At 42.2% G+C, this 17,781-nt stretch overlaps 1 protein-coding gene across 2 annotated transcripts in view; it reads right to left on the bottom strand.

Annotated features, from left to right (window-relative positions):
* cnmd (chondromodulin) overlaps positions 1-17,781 on the bottom strand; it is a 70,182-nt gene that overhangs the window by 47,815 nt on the left and 4,586 nt on the right. For both annotated transcript variants that reach the window (XM_041199504.1, XM_041199505.1), the window contains exons 3-4: positions 3,228-3,368; positions 1,765-1,878 (exon numbers count right to left, since the gene is read on the bottom strand). In XM_041199504.1, coding sequence (XP_041055438.1) covers positions 1,765-1,878; positions 3,228-3,368 — 255 coding nt within the window. The remainder of the gene's footprint in view (positions 1-1,764; positions 1,879-3,227; positions 3,369-17,781) is intronic.

Below are 17,781 nucleotides of genomic sequence, written 5' to 3'. Positions count from 1 at the left end.
CCCACCCCCCCCCCCCCCCCCCCACCCCCCCACCCCCCCACCCCATGTCAAACTATGGCACTTCATTGCCTACTGGCTCACTATACACTGTATAGAACCAATAAATCCTATTGCGGCAATAAGATGTATAAAAAAAGTTTTTAAAAAGTCATTCATTCATTCATTTCCACTATGATAATAAAGTCCTTTTACTGCAGGGCAATGTAAGTGTCAATCATCCAGTTACTTTAAAGTATCAACAGTAGAAACTAAAAACACTCAAAATCTCTTAATCTTGTGTAAATAAACATTGTGCAATTGATAGTAGAGATCAAAAAACCAGAGCTTTCAATCAAGCAATGTTTTCCCTGGAGCTCAGGCATTTCAACAGGGTAATGGATTTCTGGGCTATCAGACAAGAATATATAATGAGGCTTGTTGCTTTTCTTATTGGCTAAATTAAATTTGTTGCCCTTTGTGCCTTTGTTGTGAAAGTCACCTTTTCACTTTCTGTCATGTTCCTTCTATTTCTGGAAGTTTAACACAACCTCTTTCCAGCTCTTTTGATACAGGGACCCATAATGAACATGGACATCCTCTTGACCACTGACACCATCACAATTATAGCTTTGTTCCTTTCTCTAACAATGTTAACACAGTTTGAAGGAGTTTCTACCTGGTGATTTAAAGGAGTTAGGCACCCATTTTCATGCTTGTAAAGGTACTAAAACTGATTATCCTAGCTGTACATTGACATAGCAATCCAATATACTACCATGATAAGTTATGATGCTGCATGTCAGAGATATAACAGCAATCCTGGATAACCATCTAAAGTGCTTTCGAAGCCCACAGGCCAGGAACTCACATCCACGGTTCTTTAAAACTTATCACTTTTTTAAAAAAGCACATTAAATTTTCAATTAAAATTTTAATTGAACATAGCCCTTTAAATTCCATTTTTGTCCAAAATCCTTAGCTGTCAAGTATTACGTGCCTGGTCAAAAATTAAAATCTAATTAAACATCACATTCTTGAGATTAAAGCATGTCTGGAGTTCTCAATATTTCAATTTTTTGACCCACTACAGACATTATTTAAGGGGCCACCTCTTCCCATCTCAACTGCACCTAATTTGCATATCAGTAATTCTACTAATTATCCCAGATGGGCTGGGGCATCTAATAGTAGGTAGGAAGTAAGGTGTAATGCATCATCACTGTTCACTTAAAATAGACTTATTGCCTGGCTGGCATATGCAAATTGTTCTGTTTTTAATAAGGGCACGACAAATATTAAAGGCTTCTACGTTGAATTTTCTTTATATGCTTTTAGTAATTACTTTGTCTGCTATCTTAACAGACAGAGTAACCTATTTGTTTTACTTTTGCAATGCGACTTCAACCCTTTTATTTGTGCACACAGATCTTTCTTTTTTCTTGCCTTCCCTATGGGACAGTAGGTGAATAGACTTCAGATGCTTTTTCTCAGCTGTCCAACTGTATGAATTTCACAGTATCTGGGCAACTAGGCCAGATTCCCTTGTGAATCTGAATGTCATACTCAAGGGGAAAATCTAGCCCTGCAGCAAACTGCATCTTCTGTTGATTGACGTAGCAATGAGGTCTGGAGAAATTAAGGGCCCGCAAATTATGCATCCACTTGACTGAAAGGTACTACAAGCTCCAAATGGCATTAGTATATTTACTTTCTTCGTTTAAAGATTATGTTACCTGGTTCTTATTATTCTAAAAACATTAGAAATTAAAATCATGTAACACCTACCAGCTCAAATGAAATTGCTTCAGTTTTCAGGTTCTCGATATCCGGCAGGTGTGCTTTAGCTTGGGCTTTGATGTAACACTTCTCTCCTCCAGCAAAGTGAATTCCTGTAATCCCCTGTAATACAGGAATTAGCTACTCTTAAACAATCCATAAACACATCTGTACTTCTTCTCAAGTTGCTACAAAACAAGAAAAATTCTACATTTACAAATGGTTAATTTTGTTCTTAGGCTTTCATTGCCTAAGTAGACATGGCTCAGTGTTAGTGCTCTGAGTCAGAAGGTTGTAGGTTCAAACCTCACTCCAGACAGTGCATATTCTACAATGACACTTCAGTGCAGTACTGAGAGTGGGACCTTAAACCAAGATCATATGTGCCTTTCAGGTGGACATTTAAAAAAAAAATCCCATGGCATTATTTGAAGACAAGCAGGGAAACTCTCCCTGGTGACCTAGCCAACATCCACCCTTTAACTAAAGTCACTAAACTGGTCATAACTACAGTACGGTTTGTGGGACTTTTGGCTGCACAAATTAGCTGCCATGCTTCTTACATTACAACAGCATTCCTAAAGCATTTCATTGGCTGTAAAGGGATCCAGGAATATCCTGAATTCATGTATAAATGCAAGTTCTTTTGTCTCTTTTATTAGTTAGGATCTATTTGGTTCTTTGCAATACACTTTATAATGTATGAAAGGCTCAAACTGTGAACTTCCTGGCTGATCACATAAGAGTTAATACCAAAATAATCAGGAAATGGGTACAAAACTGTTTTATATGGAATCACAAGACACCAATTTTCATTCAGACTGTTCACAGTGGAAAACATGCAGTAAGCAGGTGAGTTTTTTTTTTAAATGCGAAAGGTTCACCTGACTTGCCTTCAAAATGGGCAACAAGCACTTCTGCCCAAAGCAAGCAGGATCTTTATTAGAATATTAAAGTTGTGGTGCTACCTTGGTTGTAGGATCTCCATGCAATTTGCAGGTATCAGTAAGCAGAATATGCAGGGTTTGCTCACTGGATGAAGATGTAACCTAACCAGGAACTGCTGCAGGGAGCTCCATGACTGTCATAGAAACCATGGTGCAACTAATTTGCATGGGACCAGGATTAGTGTTCCTCCCAGCCCCACAAAAATCTTGTCATCAGCTGCCATCCACTTAGTGACTTTCCCCAAACACTTCCCTCCCCAAGACAGCTTATCCCTCCTTTAAAGTTTTGATTTCTGGCTCAGCTTCCTAATCAGTGGACTGTTTCTTGAATGCTGATGCTGTACCAAACAAATTCAAATGAAGCCTGATTATGAAGATGATTTCAATCAATAGCAAAAGATGTAATTCACAATATACAATTACTATATTATTATTATTGGCAATGCACATGTAAGTAAGCCAGGAACTGGAAGGTATCTAATAACGGGCTGCTCTTCCCAAGATGGAAAATACAATTTGACTTACAGTCTGAAAATCATGAACTTCCACTGCCTCTTCACTGCCACTTCCAGTTCTGAATGTTTCAAGGTTGTTTTCAGTGTCAATTTCCAGAGATCCATCCTTTACTTTTCCATTGATGCTCATGCTGTAATGCATATTGTATATCTGTAATCAAACCAACATTGTTATTACTCTCAGGTAATGGTTAAGTACTAAGTTCAGATCATTTAGACTAAGTATTCTGTATAAGGCTGCCACTTTTGGAAAAGAGGTGAGAAGGGAAAGAGGCAAATTTCCTCTTTAGCAGTTGAGAAAGCACAAAGGAAAATCAGGTGGGGTTGATTAAGTATTATTAGAGGTGGACTGGTTGCACCCAGAAGTTTTGGGGATTCTTTGGCACTCTCATGAATAGATGAGGATGCAGATAATAAAGCACACTGGAACCACGCTTTGGAGCATTCAGGATCTCTCTTAATTTCCTGTATGGCTAATCTGGCCCTGGTCACTGCAGCAGAGTCCTGTCTGATTTTGCTCTATATACTTCAGCTAGGTATTAGTTTACATACAAGTCCTAAAGAGGAAAACCTTCTTAATTTACTACTGAGACTTGCTCTCAAATTTCTCCAAAATGGCCCTTAAACCAGCTACTGTACAGTGTACAGGGTCTACTCAGATTGAGAGTCTCCTTTAGTCCCCTTCCCTAATGGTGTAAGGAAGCCTTCCACACACTCCAGAGCTCCCATTGTTGTGGCTAAGATCAAAAACTATGTGGGCAAATGACAAATAAAAACCCAAACCCTACCAGTTGGACTTCTTTAGTAAGTTAATAAGTAAAATTTGAATGTGCCAAACAAATTAAAAAGGCCCAACATTGTAAAGTATCTTTTAATGCAATATGAGATAAAGGCTAACCATTTAATTGTCACATTGTCAGAGAGAAAGGAATGTATTATGGGCAATGCATTATATAAAGGTATCATTCATCAGATTGCTAGATTAGGTACGCTTGAATATTTTTTACTACTTGTTAAGCTGCCAACTGAATGGCCTTGGGTTTAATACATCAGCAATTTTGATGGAGCAAACATTAATGTAATTAATTCCTTTCTCTGTGCGCTATATTATCCACCTGTTTTAATTCATTGCAGTTCATCTGAAGCCATCATTTGTGCAAATGGTTACAAAACTGCACAATTTCTCAGATGAAGTAGTAGATGTTGGCAAGGCTGCCTGCTTCCATTTATCTAAACACAGCATGTCATAAAATGGCTACTTACACTGAAGAATAAGTGGGTGGGTGCCAGAGATTGTGCAATGTCCTTGGAAAATCATCTAATTTTACTTAGGAGCACTGACATGCTGCCTTAGTAGAGAAAAGTGCAACATGATCCAGCTCTGTTGGTAGTACACTCAGAAATTGAAGCAAAATGTATTAGCTAACAAAATCACTCAATCGTTCCTCACATCAAAAGGTTAATGCTGTACAAGGATTCAAATTCATTACTGTTCTGAAAACCATTATCCAGACTAATAATTGGGGCAGAATCCCTATTTTTATTTTTGAACACTCATTTAATGTAAAGATGTTCCTTACAATTGAAATTCCTTTCAAAGCATTTTTACAGTTAGAACATTTAGTGTGGCATTCACCCTATTCGCTTGTGTTCTTCCAGGGTGTCACAAGATAATTACAGATGTGCAAGGCCATTCACCCTTATTTTGTTTCACACAGATCCTAATATCACCCCATTGTGCCATCCAATTGTTTCTTAAAAGATTCCAAGGTTAGTGCCTGCACTATTCTGTGTGGAAGTTTATTCCACATGTTAACTATTCTTTGAGATACATTTTGACTTTGTCCAATTGTGTAAAAATGTTAGTGAATCAGCTCCTCTTATATCTCTTCCAATTTTTATTTCCATAAAATAAAGTGTAAAACAGACTGCTCTATCTATCATCCATTTTATGCACACAAAATCAACATCTACCTCTTGTGTGAAGAAAGTCTTCCTGATATCTTTCTTAAAGCTACGTGCACTAGTGTAAATCTGTGTACCATAGTTCTACACTTAAAGTAATATTTTAGGTTAACTTTTTCTGTACAGTTAACCATCTTATCTACCCCTGTAAGATCACTTCTCATGGACCTTCCTTCCAGGGTGATAAGTCCACATATTTCAATTATTCCTCACATCTCAGCCCTACTCGGCGAACCAGCCTTATTTCAATCTTGCCCCCAGCACCAAAATATTTTTCTTTTCTTGGTGATTGGAATGCAGTATTCAACATGCAGCCTGACAAGAGCATTATAAAATTTGACCATTACTCTTCTAACCATTTTGGCTATGTAGTTCAATATCTTAATAGCTTTTTTGAATACTGCATTGAATCAACTAAGATGCCTAGATCTCTTTCAACTTCAGGCTTTGCTATTTTATCACCATTCCTGAGTAAGCACGTTAATTTATTTTTCTTCCTTCATGTGCACTTTATTTTCTTTGGCATTAAACTTTATCTCCAGCTGATCTGCCCACTTACAATATCCTGTCCAAATCATTTTGTAATTTTTGAATGGCCTCCCCACCCTTTCTCTGCCTTTATTATCATCAGTAAATTTTTTAGCTTTGCATTTATGTTTCTGAACCATGTCTTCTATATAAATTAGAAACAATAGTGGTCCCAGCAGCAACTGAGTGCCCCCACTCACCCCAACCTCATTCATTTCAACATCGCTAATGAATGCCCATTGTCCATAAGACCATAAGACATAGGAGCAGCAGTAGGCCATTTGGCCCATCCAGTCTGCTCTGCCACTCAGTGAGATCATGGCTGATCTCATAATCCTCAACTCCACTTTCCTGCCTTTTCCCCAAAATCCTTGATTTCCTTACTAATTGGCAGAGTTAATGCAGTCGTAAGCCCTGGCCCCACCCCCCCAACAACTCTGAGAGCATTACAGCATTGAATCCTTCACATATTTCCCTTGCTAGGTGGGCCAGCAGATATTGCCTATGCCTAGCTCACCCTGAGACATTTGTGCTAAGATGGGTTCTGCACCCACAGCATGTGTGACACTAACATCCAGAGTATAGATTCGGGGGCAAACTCAAGGATCTGCACCTAGGCAGAGTGCTGGAACTGTGAAGCATGTCAAAGTCAGGGTGCTAACATGCTTGGAGGGGAGCTTCCAGGTAGCGGGGCACCAATCCATCTGCTGGCCTTTGCGTTCCACGCGCTTGTGCCTCCTTGCTTTGCAAGGTTAGACCGTGTGGTACCAAATGTGATGGAGGCAGCATTTGGGCAAGGAGGGGGGCGTCAGCCCTGGCTTCTTTGTGTGAGTATGTGGCAGCTGCAGGGTAATGAAGCACTGGAGCCCTGCAATGTCCCACTCTGGTTGGGTTGGCAGGGATGTGATGGGAATCCAGGTACATGCTGAACTATTCAGTGCTCTTCTCCCCTTTTCAGAATAAGACTGCACACGATTCAGTTGAGCAGGTGCGGACTGGCAGAGGCCAGGCCCAGTTGACCATCGTGACTCCATTTGAGCAGCAGGTCATGGACCTGGAGAGGTACCATGTGCCCAGGTCCACCGGTGGTGGTGAGGCTAGGGTGCCATGGGGAGGTATGTTTGCCGAGCACTGAGATCACCATGTGTGTCCCAGCAGCCATGGCACTGCTGAAAGCTCAGTGATTGAAGTTTGCAATATGGGTTGACCATTGATTATGGAAGGATGAGCGCATAACAATCTGGGGGACAGGGATGCACATTGACATTGTCTGCACTGTAACTAATCAAATGTCCTTGTTCTTCCTTTCAGCATCACCGGAGCAGGGCCGGGAGGACGAGGCAGAGGGACCACCTCTCACACCAGAGGGCCTTGTACATATCCACTCACCAACATCACATCATCTGTGCCAGGCAGGCACCAGCGCAAATACTAACCCCTTCGTGGAAATTAGATCATTGGCTACTGTCCCGGGACACAGCAGTGAGAGCACTTCACACTCACTTGTGGTGCGGGCAGAGACAGAGAGTGCCCAGGGCGCCAGCAGTCGGAGGACTGCAGGGGACCAGGCACCAGTGGTTGGTGGCTGATGATGTGCCTCTGGAGTCATCCGTGAGGCAGCAAATGCTGGAAGTGCGGCAGGGTATGCGGGAGGATCTGGCAGAATTACATGAGGCTATGTGTGGCATGGTGCCCATGCTGGAGGATTCCACGCAGAGCATTACCAATGCAATGAGCCTCATGGCCAAGCGCCATGCTTCATCCATGGAGAGAGTGGCGGCTCTCACTGACAGGCTCCTGTGAGCGGCATTGATCTCAGCTGGTCAGCGTCAGTGTGGGAACTGGTTTGGGCACCAAGTATCCCAGCTCAGTGCCGATCCGTCTACGGTGAGCAGGGAGGTCCAAAGCAACCTCACATTGGCGTAGGAGCTGCCTGTCGTCTCTGTGGGCTCCTCTCAGGGCACTCCGGATGAGGGCAGCAGATCCTCCGTCCCTCTGCCAGTGACTGTGAGATCCGATGAGGCTGCGGCGACTGGGGAGATGCCGCCTGTGGAACTGGCCGCTCCCTCCCAGGCGGGGCCATCAAAGGCTCCACGGGCCAGAGGACAGCCGCCAAGGTCATTGAGGCCAACAGGACAGCACAGTGAGCAGTCTGTCTCAGATGCCAGTGTCAGTGATGGGGGAGCACCTAGATGTAGCACCCATAAGTGTAAATTTAAGGCACCTTAGGCACACCACAGGTTTCTCACTGGTGCTTTTATGTTGCCTCACAATTAGTTCATGGCCACTTGGTATGATGTGCAACACCTTTTTTTTTTGTTTCTGAACTTCATTTTATTATATCATTAAATTTTGATATGTAAGTATGCTTCAGGGTGATTCCTTGCTCCTGCAGGTGGACAGGAACCCATGATGTTATGAGTGAGTTGTTTGACATTGAGCTTCATTGACAAGGCCCTTAGTTAATGTTCCTATCCAGGCAGATTTTGCACTCAGGTATCGAGTATGGAGCCTGCAGCCCTGGGGCAGAATGTTACGGCAGTGGGATTTTACGTTCCTGCTGTCGTCAATGGGGTTTATAATGGCTTGCCTCATTTTGCCGCCCCATCCCCACCTAAACGGGGCCGTAAAATTCTGCCTCTGGTATGTGTTGGAGGTCCATCTGTGGTGGGCTAGCTGAAGGTTCTTTGGATTAAAGCTTCGTGGGTGTCACTGCCTCCCTGGAGTATGCCTGGGTCAGCGTCTACCCCCTCAGTGTTCTCCTGTGCATGCTCATCCTCGGACTCACTGCTGGACTAATCGTGTGCAGCCGGAGCAACTGCGTCTACATCTTCTTCGTCCACTGCATCACCCCTATCCAGTGCCAGATTGTGGAGAGTGCAGCACGCAACCACTATCAGTGACACACGATCTGGGGAGTATTGCAGTGTGCCCCCTGAACAGTCCAGGCATAGGAAGTGCATCTTGAAAAGACCGATGGCTCTCTCCACCACAGTCCTTTTGGAGGCATGGCCCCTAACGTACCGCTGCTCAGCTTCTGTTCTTGGATGGCGGAGAGGCGTCATGAGCCACCTATTGAGAGGATAGCCCTTGTCACCCAGCAGCCATCCATCCAGCCAGGCTGGAGCACTTAGGAGCCTTGGCACCTGGGAGTGACTGAGCGTGTAAGCGTCATGGGAGCTGCCTGGGTATCTTGCACAAACTTGCAGTATTTGCATCCTGTGATCACACACTATCTACACGTTCATGGAGTGGAAGCCCTTCCTGTTGACAAAGGCTCCTGGCTCACCTGCAGGCGCTTTGATGGCCACATGTGTACAGTCGATTGCACCCTGGACACAGGGGGAATGCAGCAATCGCTGCGAAGCCTCTAGCTCGCTCTGTCTGGCTGGCCTGGTCCCAGCGGTAGTGGATGAAAGTCAATGCATGCCTGAACAAAGCATCTGTCAACTGCTTGACACAAGTGTGGACAGCTGACTGGGAGACTCTGCAAAGATCACCCACCAATCCCTGGAAAGAGCCGGAGGCATAGAAGTTGAGGGCAGCCATAACCTTCAGCACCACTGGCATGGGGTGCTCACCCACACAGCTGGCACAGATCTCAGGGCCTTTCATCTGACAGGTGGAGGTGACTGTTTCCCTTGAGAGACGGAGCCTCCTTCGGCACTGTACCTCAGACATATTGAGGTAGCTGCTTCGCCACCTGTAAACCCTGGCAGCAGGATAGTGGCGTCTTCTGTGGCCCCTTCCGCTTTGGACTTCCTGTTGGCCCTTTGCCCCTTGTGTCTGCGCCTCTCCTCCCAAAGGTGGCTCCCCTGAGTATGAATGTGGACTCCTGGCCTCCTCCCCCTTCTGGACCTCCCTTCCTTCTCTGAAGAAGTGCATCCAGTGGATATCACAACTTCCATTCCCAGAGTGAGGGAAGGCTTTCTGAAACCTGCAGGCCCCAAAAATGATCTTTATTGTAGAGTCCTGGCCTGAAGGCTGTTATTCCTGTCCAAGCAGCTGTGAAGAGTTTTGAAGTATTCCTGCTCACACAGGCAAGTATCAGTAATTTTCACAATTAAATATCCAACACATACCACTTGTAACCCCACTCACCTCTCTTATCATGCCCGTAGATGAGGTTTATACAAATGTCTCCTACCCGCCTGCCTGTTGCGCCTGTGCGATGTCCTGAAGGTTGCACGGGCCCCGAAAAATTGCAGACAATTGCTGTCTCAAGTGCCTTAACTAGCTGTTTAATTAATGGTGGGCACGTAGCGGATATCATTGTGCGCCTGCCCACCTAAATATCGCGATGGCGCGCAGTGATGTTGGGATGCTCGCGTGACATCACCACGTGTCATTTTACACATCAACGTCACTGCACGCCAACGAGAAAATTCTGGCCTATATGTTTCAATAAGGTCGTCTCTCATTCTTCTAAACTCCAATGAGTACAGGCCCAACCTATTCAACCTCTCCTCATAAGGAAATCCCTCCATTCCTGGGATCAACCTAGTGAACCTTCTCTGAACTGCCTCCAATGCCAGTATATCTTTACTTAGATAAGGAGACCAAAACAGTTCACATTATTCTAGGTGTGGTCTAACTCGTCCTTTGTATAGTCTTAGTAAGACTTCCATATTTTTCTACTTTATTCCCTTTGAAATAAAGGCTAACATTCCATTTGCCTTCCCTATTACCTGTTGAACGTATGTATGAGCTTGGGATTCATGCACAAAGACTCCCAAATCCCTCTATGCTGCAGCCTTCTGCAGTCTTTCTCCATTTAAGTAACATTCAGCTCCTCTATTCTTCCTGCCAAAGTGCACAATCTCACACTTTCCCACATTATATTCCATCTGCCACGTTTTTGCCCACTCACTTAACCTGTTTATATCCCTCTGTAGACTCTTTGTTCATCCTCACCACTTGCCTTCCCACCTATTTTTGTGTCATCTGCAAACTTGCAATAGTACATTCATTTCCCTCATCCAAGTCATTAATTTATGTTGTAAATAACTGTGGCCCCAGCACTGATCCCTGTGGCTATCCACTAGTTACAGGTTGCCATCCTGAAAACATTCCCCTTATCCCAACTCTCTGTCTTGTATTAGTTATCCAGTCCTCTATCCATGCTAATATACTAGCCAACATCATTGGCTATCATCTTATTAAGTAGTCTTATGTGTGGAACCTTATTGAATGCGTTTTGGAAATCCAAACGTATTACATATACTGGTTCCCCTTTTTCTATCTTGCTTGTTACCTCCTCAAAGAAATCTAATAAATCTGCCAGGCATGATTTCCCCTTCATGAAGCTGACTCTGCATGACTATATTATGCATTTCTAAATGCTCTGCTATTACATCCTTTATAATAGGCTCCAACATTTTCCCAATGACAGATGTTAAGCTAACTGGCCTATAGTTGCCTGTTTTTTGTCTCCTTCCCTTTTTGAATAAGGGTATTACATTGGCAGTTTTTCAATCCTCTGGCACTTTTCCAGAACCTAAGGACTCTTGGAAGCTTACCACCAGTGCATCCATTAAGTCTGCAGCTATTTCCTTTTATATCCCAGGATGCAACACATCAAGTCCAGGTGACTTATCGGCCTTCAGCCCCATTAGTTTCCCTAGTACTTTTTCTCTAGCGATAGTTGTTGTATTTATTTTTCCCCCTCACCACCGCCCCCCTTTTGCCCCTTGATTGTTTAGTTATTTTTGGAATGCTATTAGTGTCTTCTACCATGAAGAATGATGCAAAGTATTTATTCAATTTCCCCTGCCATTTCCTGGTTCCCCATTATTATTTCCCCAGCCTCGTTCTCTAAGGGGCCTATCTTGATTTTGGCCTCTCTCACTTCCTTTTTATATATTTAAATAAGCTCTTACTGTCCATTTTTACATTACTTGCTAGTTTACCCTCAAAGTTTATTTTCTCCCTCTTTATATTTTTTTGGTAATCTTCTGTTGGTTTTTAAAACTTTCCCAATCCTCTGGCTTATCGCTAATCTCTGCCACATTGTATGTTTTTTTTTTCAACTTTGATACTCTCCTTAACTTCCTTGGTTAAACATGGTTGCTTTATCCTCTTCTTACAATCCTTCTTCCTCACTGGGATATATCTTTGCTGTGAGTCATAAACAATTTTCTTAAATGTCTGTCATTATTCATCAACCATGTTCTCTGCTAAACTCCTTTCCCAGTCCACTCCAGTCAACTCTGCCTTCATTCCTTTGTAAGTACCCTTATTTAAGTTTAGCACAGATGTTTCCAAACTAAGTTTCTGACTCTCAAACTGAATGCTAAATTCCACCATGTTATGGTCACTGTTTCCTAGGGGTTATTTTACTCTGACATCATTTATTAAACCTGCCTCATTACACATTACCAGATGCAAAATAGCCTGATCCTTGGTTGTCACATACCCTTCGGCTAGTTCCATATCCATGTATCCACAAAATTTTGAGTCTAATTAATATGACCATATCTTTTGAAAGTCACAGTGCGCCATGCCACTGGGCTTATATAGTCCTCTTGAATGGATACTTCCTCAAAGAAATTGAGAAGTTTGGTCAGACCTCCACTTCAAAATATACATTGGCTACTGTTAGGTGGCTTATAGCGCAGATGGTACTGAAACATACAACTGATAATCAATTCCATTATTTAACATGAAATGGAAGACAAGTGTGTCTGTAGTTGCCTGTGTCTGATCTGATGCCCATTATGAATATGGGAAGCACATTAACTTACTTCCAACCTTCTAATACATTCACAGCATCCCCTCCCTCATAATGATTATCATTGTTCTCAAATCTCCTCCCTAGTTTCTTCCTGCCTTCTCTGGTAAATACCATCTATACCAGGAAATTTATTTGGTTTGAGCCCAATTAACCTGTCTAGGATCTCCATATTATTTGTAATAAAGTATTTGATTTTACTTGGGATATATTTATTTAGAGAGGGCATGTTCCTCCTGTTTTGCTTTGTGAATATTTAGAGAAAGCGGCCATTCAGGATATTTAATATTTTATTGGGAGTTATTCAGCTCAGTTGGCTGGACAGCTGGTTTGTAATGCACGAGTGAAGCCAACAGCATGGGCTCAATTTCCATACTGACCAAGGTCATCCATGAAGGCCTGCCTTCTCAACCTCGCCCCTCACCTGAGGTTTGGTGACTCTTAGGTTAAACTTGCCACCAGTTATCTCTCTCTGAGACAGCAGCCTCTGGGACTACAGTGACTTCCATTATTACTTTGTGCTCAGCTGAGTTTGAAACCCATTGCATTGTTTGTGGTTTTCACCTCTAGCCATCGTGATCAGAAATATACAATTGAAAATTGTTATACTTAGCCTCAGTTGCTATGGCACCCAAGACAACTCCCTACCCCCAAACCCCTGTTCTCTCTGATCACATTCTCTATAATTTCATGTTTCCATCGCAGGGAAACCCTTCTTTCTCCTTGTGGCAATTGTATTTATAATTTTCCTTTTTTTCTTAATTTTACTTTGTTTGCTGATCCAGTTAAGGTCATGTAGCTGGTTGGTTTTGGGAATCTATTTATCCTGCATGGTCAATTATGTTGATGAGTTAACAAACTCCCTTCATCTGTATGCTTTACTTGTTCCCTCATTTCTTTGAATTAATAGTCTTTCAAAATTCTTGGGTCAACTCCAATAACAGATCTAGTGTAGTTCAGGGTTAAACAGCTGCAACTGCTTTGTTTAAGGATGGCAGATCTACTAATAGGATTGATCTTCAATTTTTCATATTAAGTTGAAAGGAGAAGTTAATTTTTAACATTATATGAAAATCTGAAAAGCTAACGGCTGAATTTGGAATTTAGCTGGTGGTTAAAGTCAGCTGATAGACAGTAGAATTTTGTTTTAGCCATATTTAAATGATATATTAACTTCAAAATCCCATTATAATCTTCTGTGTTTGCATATTATTTAACTGTTTCATAACTATTCAAAAAGGAGGTAAATCTGAGGCTAGAAAAGTTATGAGAAAACTAACAATAAAAAAATCCCATCTGTTCTCAAATGTTGAATTGTTATTTTGTACAAGATAATTTGCATTAGGATGCAAACATGATTTAAATCCACAAACAAAGAACAGAAGTAAGCCATTCAGCCCCTCATCCCTGCTCCACCATGGCTGATCTGAGAGTAACCTGAAATCTGCATCCCACCTACCCCTGATAACCTATCACCCCCTTGCTTACCAAGAATCTATCCACCTCTGCCTTAAAAATATTCAAAGGCTCTGCTTCCACCACCTTTTCAGGAAGAGAGTTCCAAAGACTCACGATCTTCCGAGTGAAAAAATTTCACTTCATCTTTGTTTTAAATGAGTGACCCCTTATTTTTAAACAGTGACCCCTAGTTCTAGATTTTTCCACAAGAGGAAACATTCTCTCCACATCCACTCTGTCAAGGCCTCTCAGGGTCTTAGATATTTCAATCAAGTCGCTTCTTACTCTTCCAGCAGATACAAGTCTAGTCTGTGCAACCTTTCCTCACAAGACAACCCACCCATTCCAGGTATTAGTCTGGTAAACCTTCACTGAACTGCTTCCAACAAATTTACATCCCTCCTTAAATAAAGTGACCAATACTGTACACAGTACACCAAATGTGCTCTCACTAATGCCCTGTTCAACTGAAGCACAACCTCCCTACTTTTGTATTCAATACCGCTTGCAATAAATGATAACATTCTATTAGCTTTCCTAATTACTTGCATGTCAGTAACTTAGATCAAGTTATGATACTCATAGAAATAATTGTAATTAGATTAGATGTAATTCAAAAATTTTCTCATCACATTAATTCTTACTGAAAGCATCTTTACTGAAATAAAAGTATAATTCTGCTTAACAGCAAGAACAACTTGCATTTATATAACACCTTTTAATGTAGTAAAACATCCCAACTGCTTCATAAGTGTGTGAGGTTTTGGTATTGAGCCACATTTGGAGAAATTAGGATAGATGACCAAAAGCTTGGTCAAAGAGGTAGGTTTTAAGAAGTGTTCTCAAGAAGGGAAGCAAGGTGGAAAGATATAGCACCGGGAATTCCAAATTGTAAGAGGTAAGTTACTAAAGAAAGTCATTGAAGCAAATACAAAGGAGTTTCAAGAGAAAATTGGATGTGTTAGTGTAGACAGAAGGGGCTGAAGAATTTGAGGAGAATGGTGAGAAGATGAAATGGACCTCTGGAAAAGGAACTAGCTTGTTGGATCAAATAGGCTGTTCCTATAACTTCTAATGCTCCAAATACAATTACTGTCATCATCATGAAACAGAATAAGACTTTATATGTCACTAATGAGCCCTACAATTGTTGCCACAAAGTGGTGGGCCTTCTTTTGGACCACCTGTGGTGGCTTGATACAACTGACTGGCTTGCAGGGGCATGATAAGTCAATCATGCTGGTGAGGGTCTAGAGTCACATATATATCAGAATGAGGAAAGGTGGCAGTTTCCTTTCCTAAAGGACATTGGTGAAACAGTTGGGTTTTTAGTGATAGTCCAACAGTATCATGTTTCTTGTTACTTATTTATTTTTTTAATGACGCACACAGGCCATCAACATGTAGCTGAGCTAACCTTATTGATAACACATTTTCCTAACATGAACACATACCTGCAGTGTCTGAACTCTATCAAGACTGGCTCCTACATGTGCTATCTGGCCTTCAACCCCCAGGTCAGATGACCCCGGATATAATACAGAGTACTGCAGAGTATCTAACATTGGAGTCCACAACCACAACCAGCTATTATCATGACATTTCCCTTTTTAAAAAAAAACTTTTCTACAACTCAAGTACACCACATCACTTATCTATTCTTTCTCACTCTGTTTTGACCAGTCTGTTTTGTCTTTTATTCATCTCTGTATCTCTGTGGTGTTTTTCACAATTCTTCCACTGGATGTTCTGAATGGTGACAAAGGTGATTTTGAAGGACAAGGGCCCTTTTCCAGCTCTGTGTCACTATCACCGCTTGGATACTTTTCAGGACTCTGCTTCACTGGTGCATTCTGGTTTTTGATCTTCAGCTACTCTTTCTGGTTCAGAGCAGGATTGTGTTCTTTTTGTTTTCTGAATGAATTTCCGGTTTCTCCTGTACTGTTGTCCATTTGGAGTCTGCGCGATGTAAGATCTTGGCTCTCCTGTGATTCCAGTGACATGACGATCCCTTCATGCTGAATCTTCACTGCCTCTCCCAGGTTCAGGTCAGGTAGAGGTCAGGTGCCTTAACCAAAGTTCTGCTTCTGCTTCTGCTGTCTCAGTTTGAGCAGGTCCTCCACGCTGCAGCTCACTGGCTGTGGAAATAACAGTTGGGGCGCAGCAGTAAGTATAGCTATTAGTCTTCTCCTCATAATGAGCTGTGCTGGAGATGATCCATTGCCATCTAATGAGTATTCCTGAAATCCAGCAGAGCCAGGTAGGGGTGTCTTCAGTCTGCCTTTGCCTTCTTCAACAGGTGTTTTAAGGTCTGCATGGTACGTTCCACCATTCCGTTGAATTGTGGATATTTGGGACTTGATAGTGTCTGAGATTTGTGGATTGTTATCTGAGGTGAGCATTGGTGGAAGTGTTCTAGGCCAAACAATTATTAGCATTTCTCTCTCTATTTGGCCAGACTGCTGCTGTATTTCAGTCATTGCCTTTGAAGCGTATGCCACTGGTGCCTCATTTTGCAAGAGGACAGCTCCCAGGCCAGTCTTTGAAGCATCCACTGAGATCTTGACTGGCTGACTGACATCGTAACACTGGTATCTGGGTCAGTGTTCCGTTCAGACTGGTCAAAGCTTCCTGGTGACTTTGTTCCCAGTGCCATTCCACATCATTTTGTAGAAGTTCTCTGAGAGTGCGGTCAGATCTGACATGTTCAGAATGAATTTCCCAAGATAGGTCACCATTCCCAAAAACCTCTCCAAGTCTTTCTTACATTCTGGGGGTGGCATGTTCATAACTGCTTCGATTTTACTTGGGTCTGGCTTCAGTCCTTCACTTGTTAGCACATGTGCCAAGTACTTGATTCCATGGAAACCTATTTTGCACTTTTCCTTCTTCAACTTGAGGTTCCTTTCTCTAGCTCTGGTCAGCACCTGCCTCAGTCTCTGGTCATGTTCTTCTCGTGAGGCTCCCCAGACCAGCACATCTTTGATATAGGTTTCCACACCCTCTAACCCTTCAAACAGCTGCTTCACTGTTTTGTAGAATGCCTCCGGAGCTGAATTAATATCAAAAGGTAAGCGTAAAAACCTGTAATGCCAATATGGTGCGTTGAAGGTTCAGGGATTGGAGCTTCATCCAGCTTGACCTGCCAGAAGCCTGATCTCACATCTAAAACTCAATAATATTTAGCATCAGCTAGATTACACGTGATCTCTTCCACTGTGAGCAACTGTTAATGCTCTCTTTGTACTGCCTGGTTTAGGTCCCTGGGATCCAGTCAGACTTGCAGATATCCATCCGATTTTTCCACAATTACAATCGGATTAACTCACTTTGTGGGTTCTTCAATTTTCTTGATGATGTGAAGTTTCTCCATTCTGTTAAACTCCGCTTTCAGTCGGTCTCTCAGCAGTACTGGTATTTTCCTGGGCGGGTGTATTTTGGGTGTCACGGTTTTATCAATCTTGATGGTGCTTTCTCCTTTTAGGCAGCCAATCCCCTGGAACACATCTTCATACTCGCTCAGGATGTCATCAGTGATGACAGTCATTATTAGCTTCAGATTTTCACAAGCTTTGATTCCTAGAATGGATTTAGCATCAGTTTTCACCACTATGAATGGAAGTGCTTGAGACTGTTTTTTGTAGTTCACTTTAAGTGTGCACTTGACTTCCACAGCAATTTTTTCACTTGTATTAGTAGACAGCTTCACTTTTGTTTTAGTCAGCAGTTTTTCTTTGCTTTTCTTACAATACAGGCTTACGGGAATGACATTTGCTTGAGCATCTGTGTCAATCTTAAAATTCACCATCATTTTTAAGTCAACCTTTCATTTGTCTTCTTTGTAATTCATTGTCACTGCGCCAATGAAAAGTTCAGTTTCAGT

Source organism: Carcharodon carcharias, chromosome 11 (genome assembly GCF_017639515.1).
Source record: "Carcharodon carcharias isolate sCarCar2 chromosome 11, sCarCar2.pri, whole genome shotgun sequence".
NCBI lineage: Eukaryota > Metazoa > Chordata > Chondrichthyes > Lamniformes > Lamnidae > Carcharodon > Carcharodon carcharias.
This window is presented reverse-complemented; position numbering and strand designations above follow the sequence as displayed.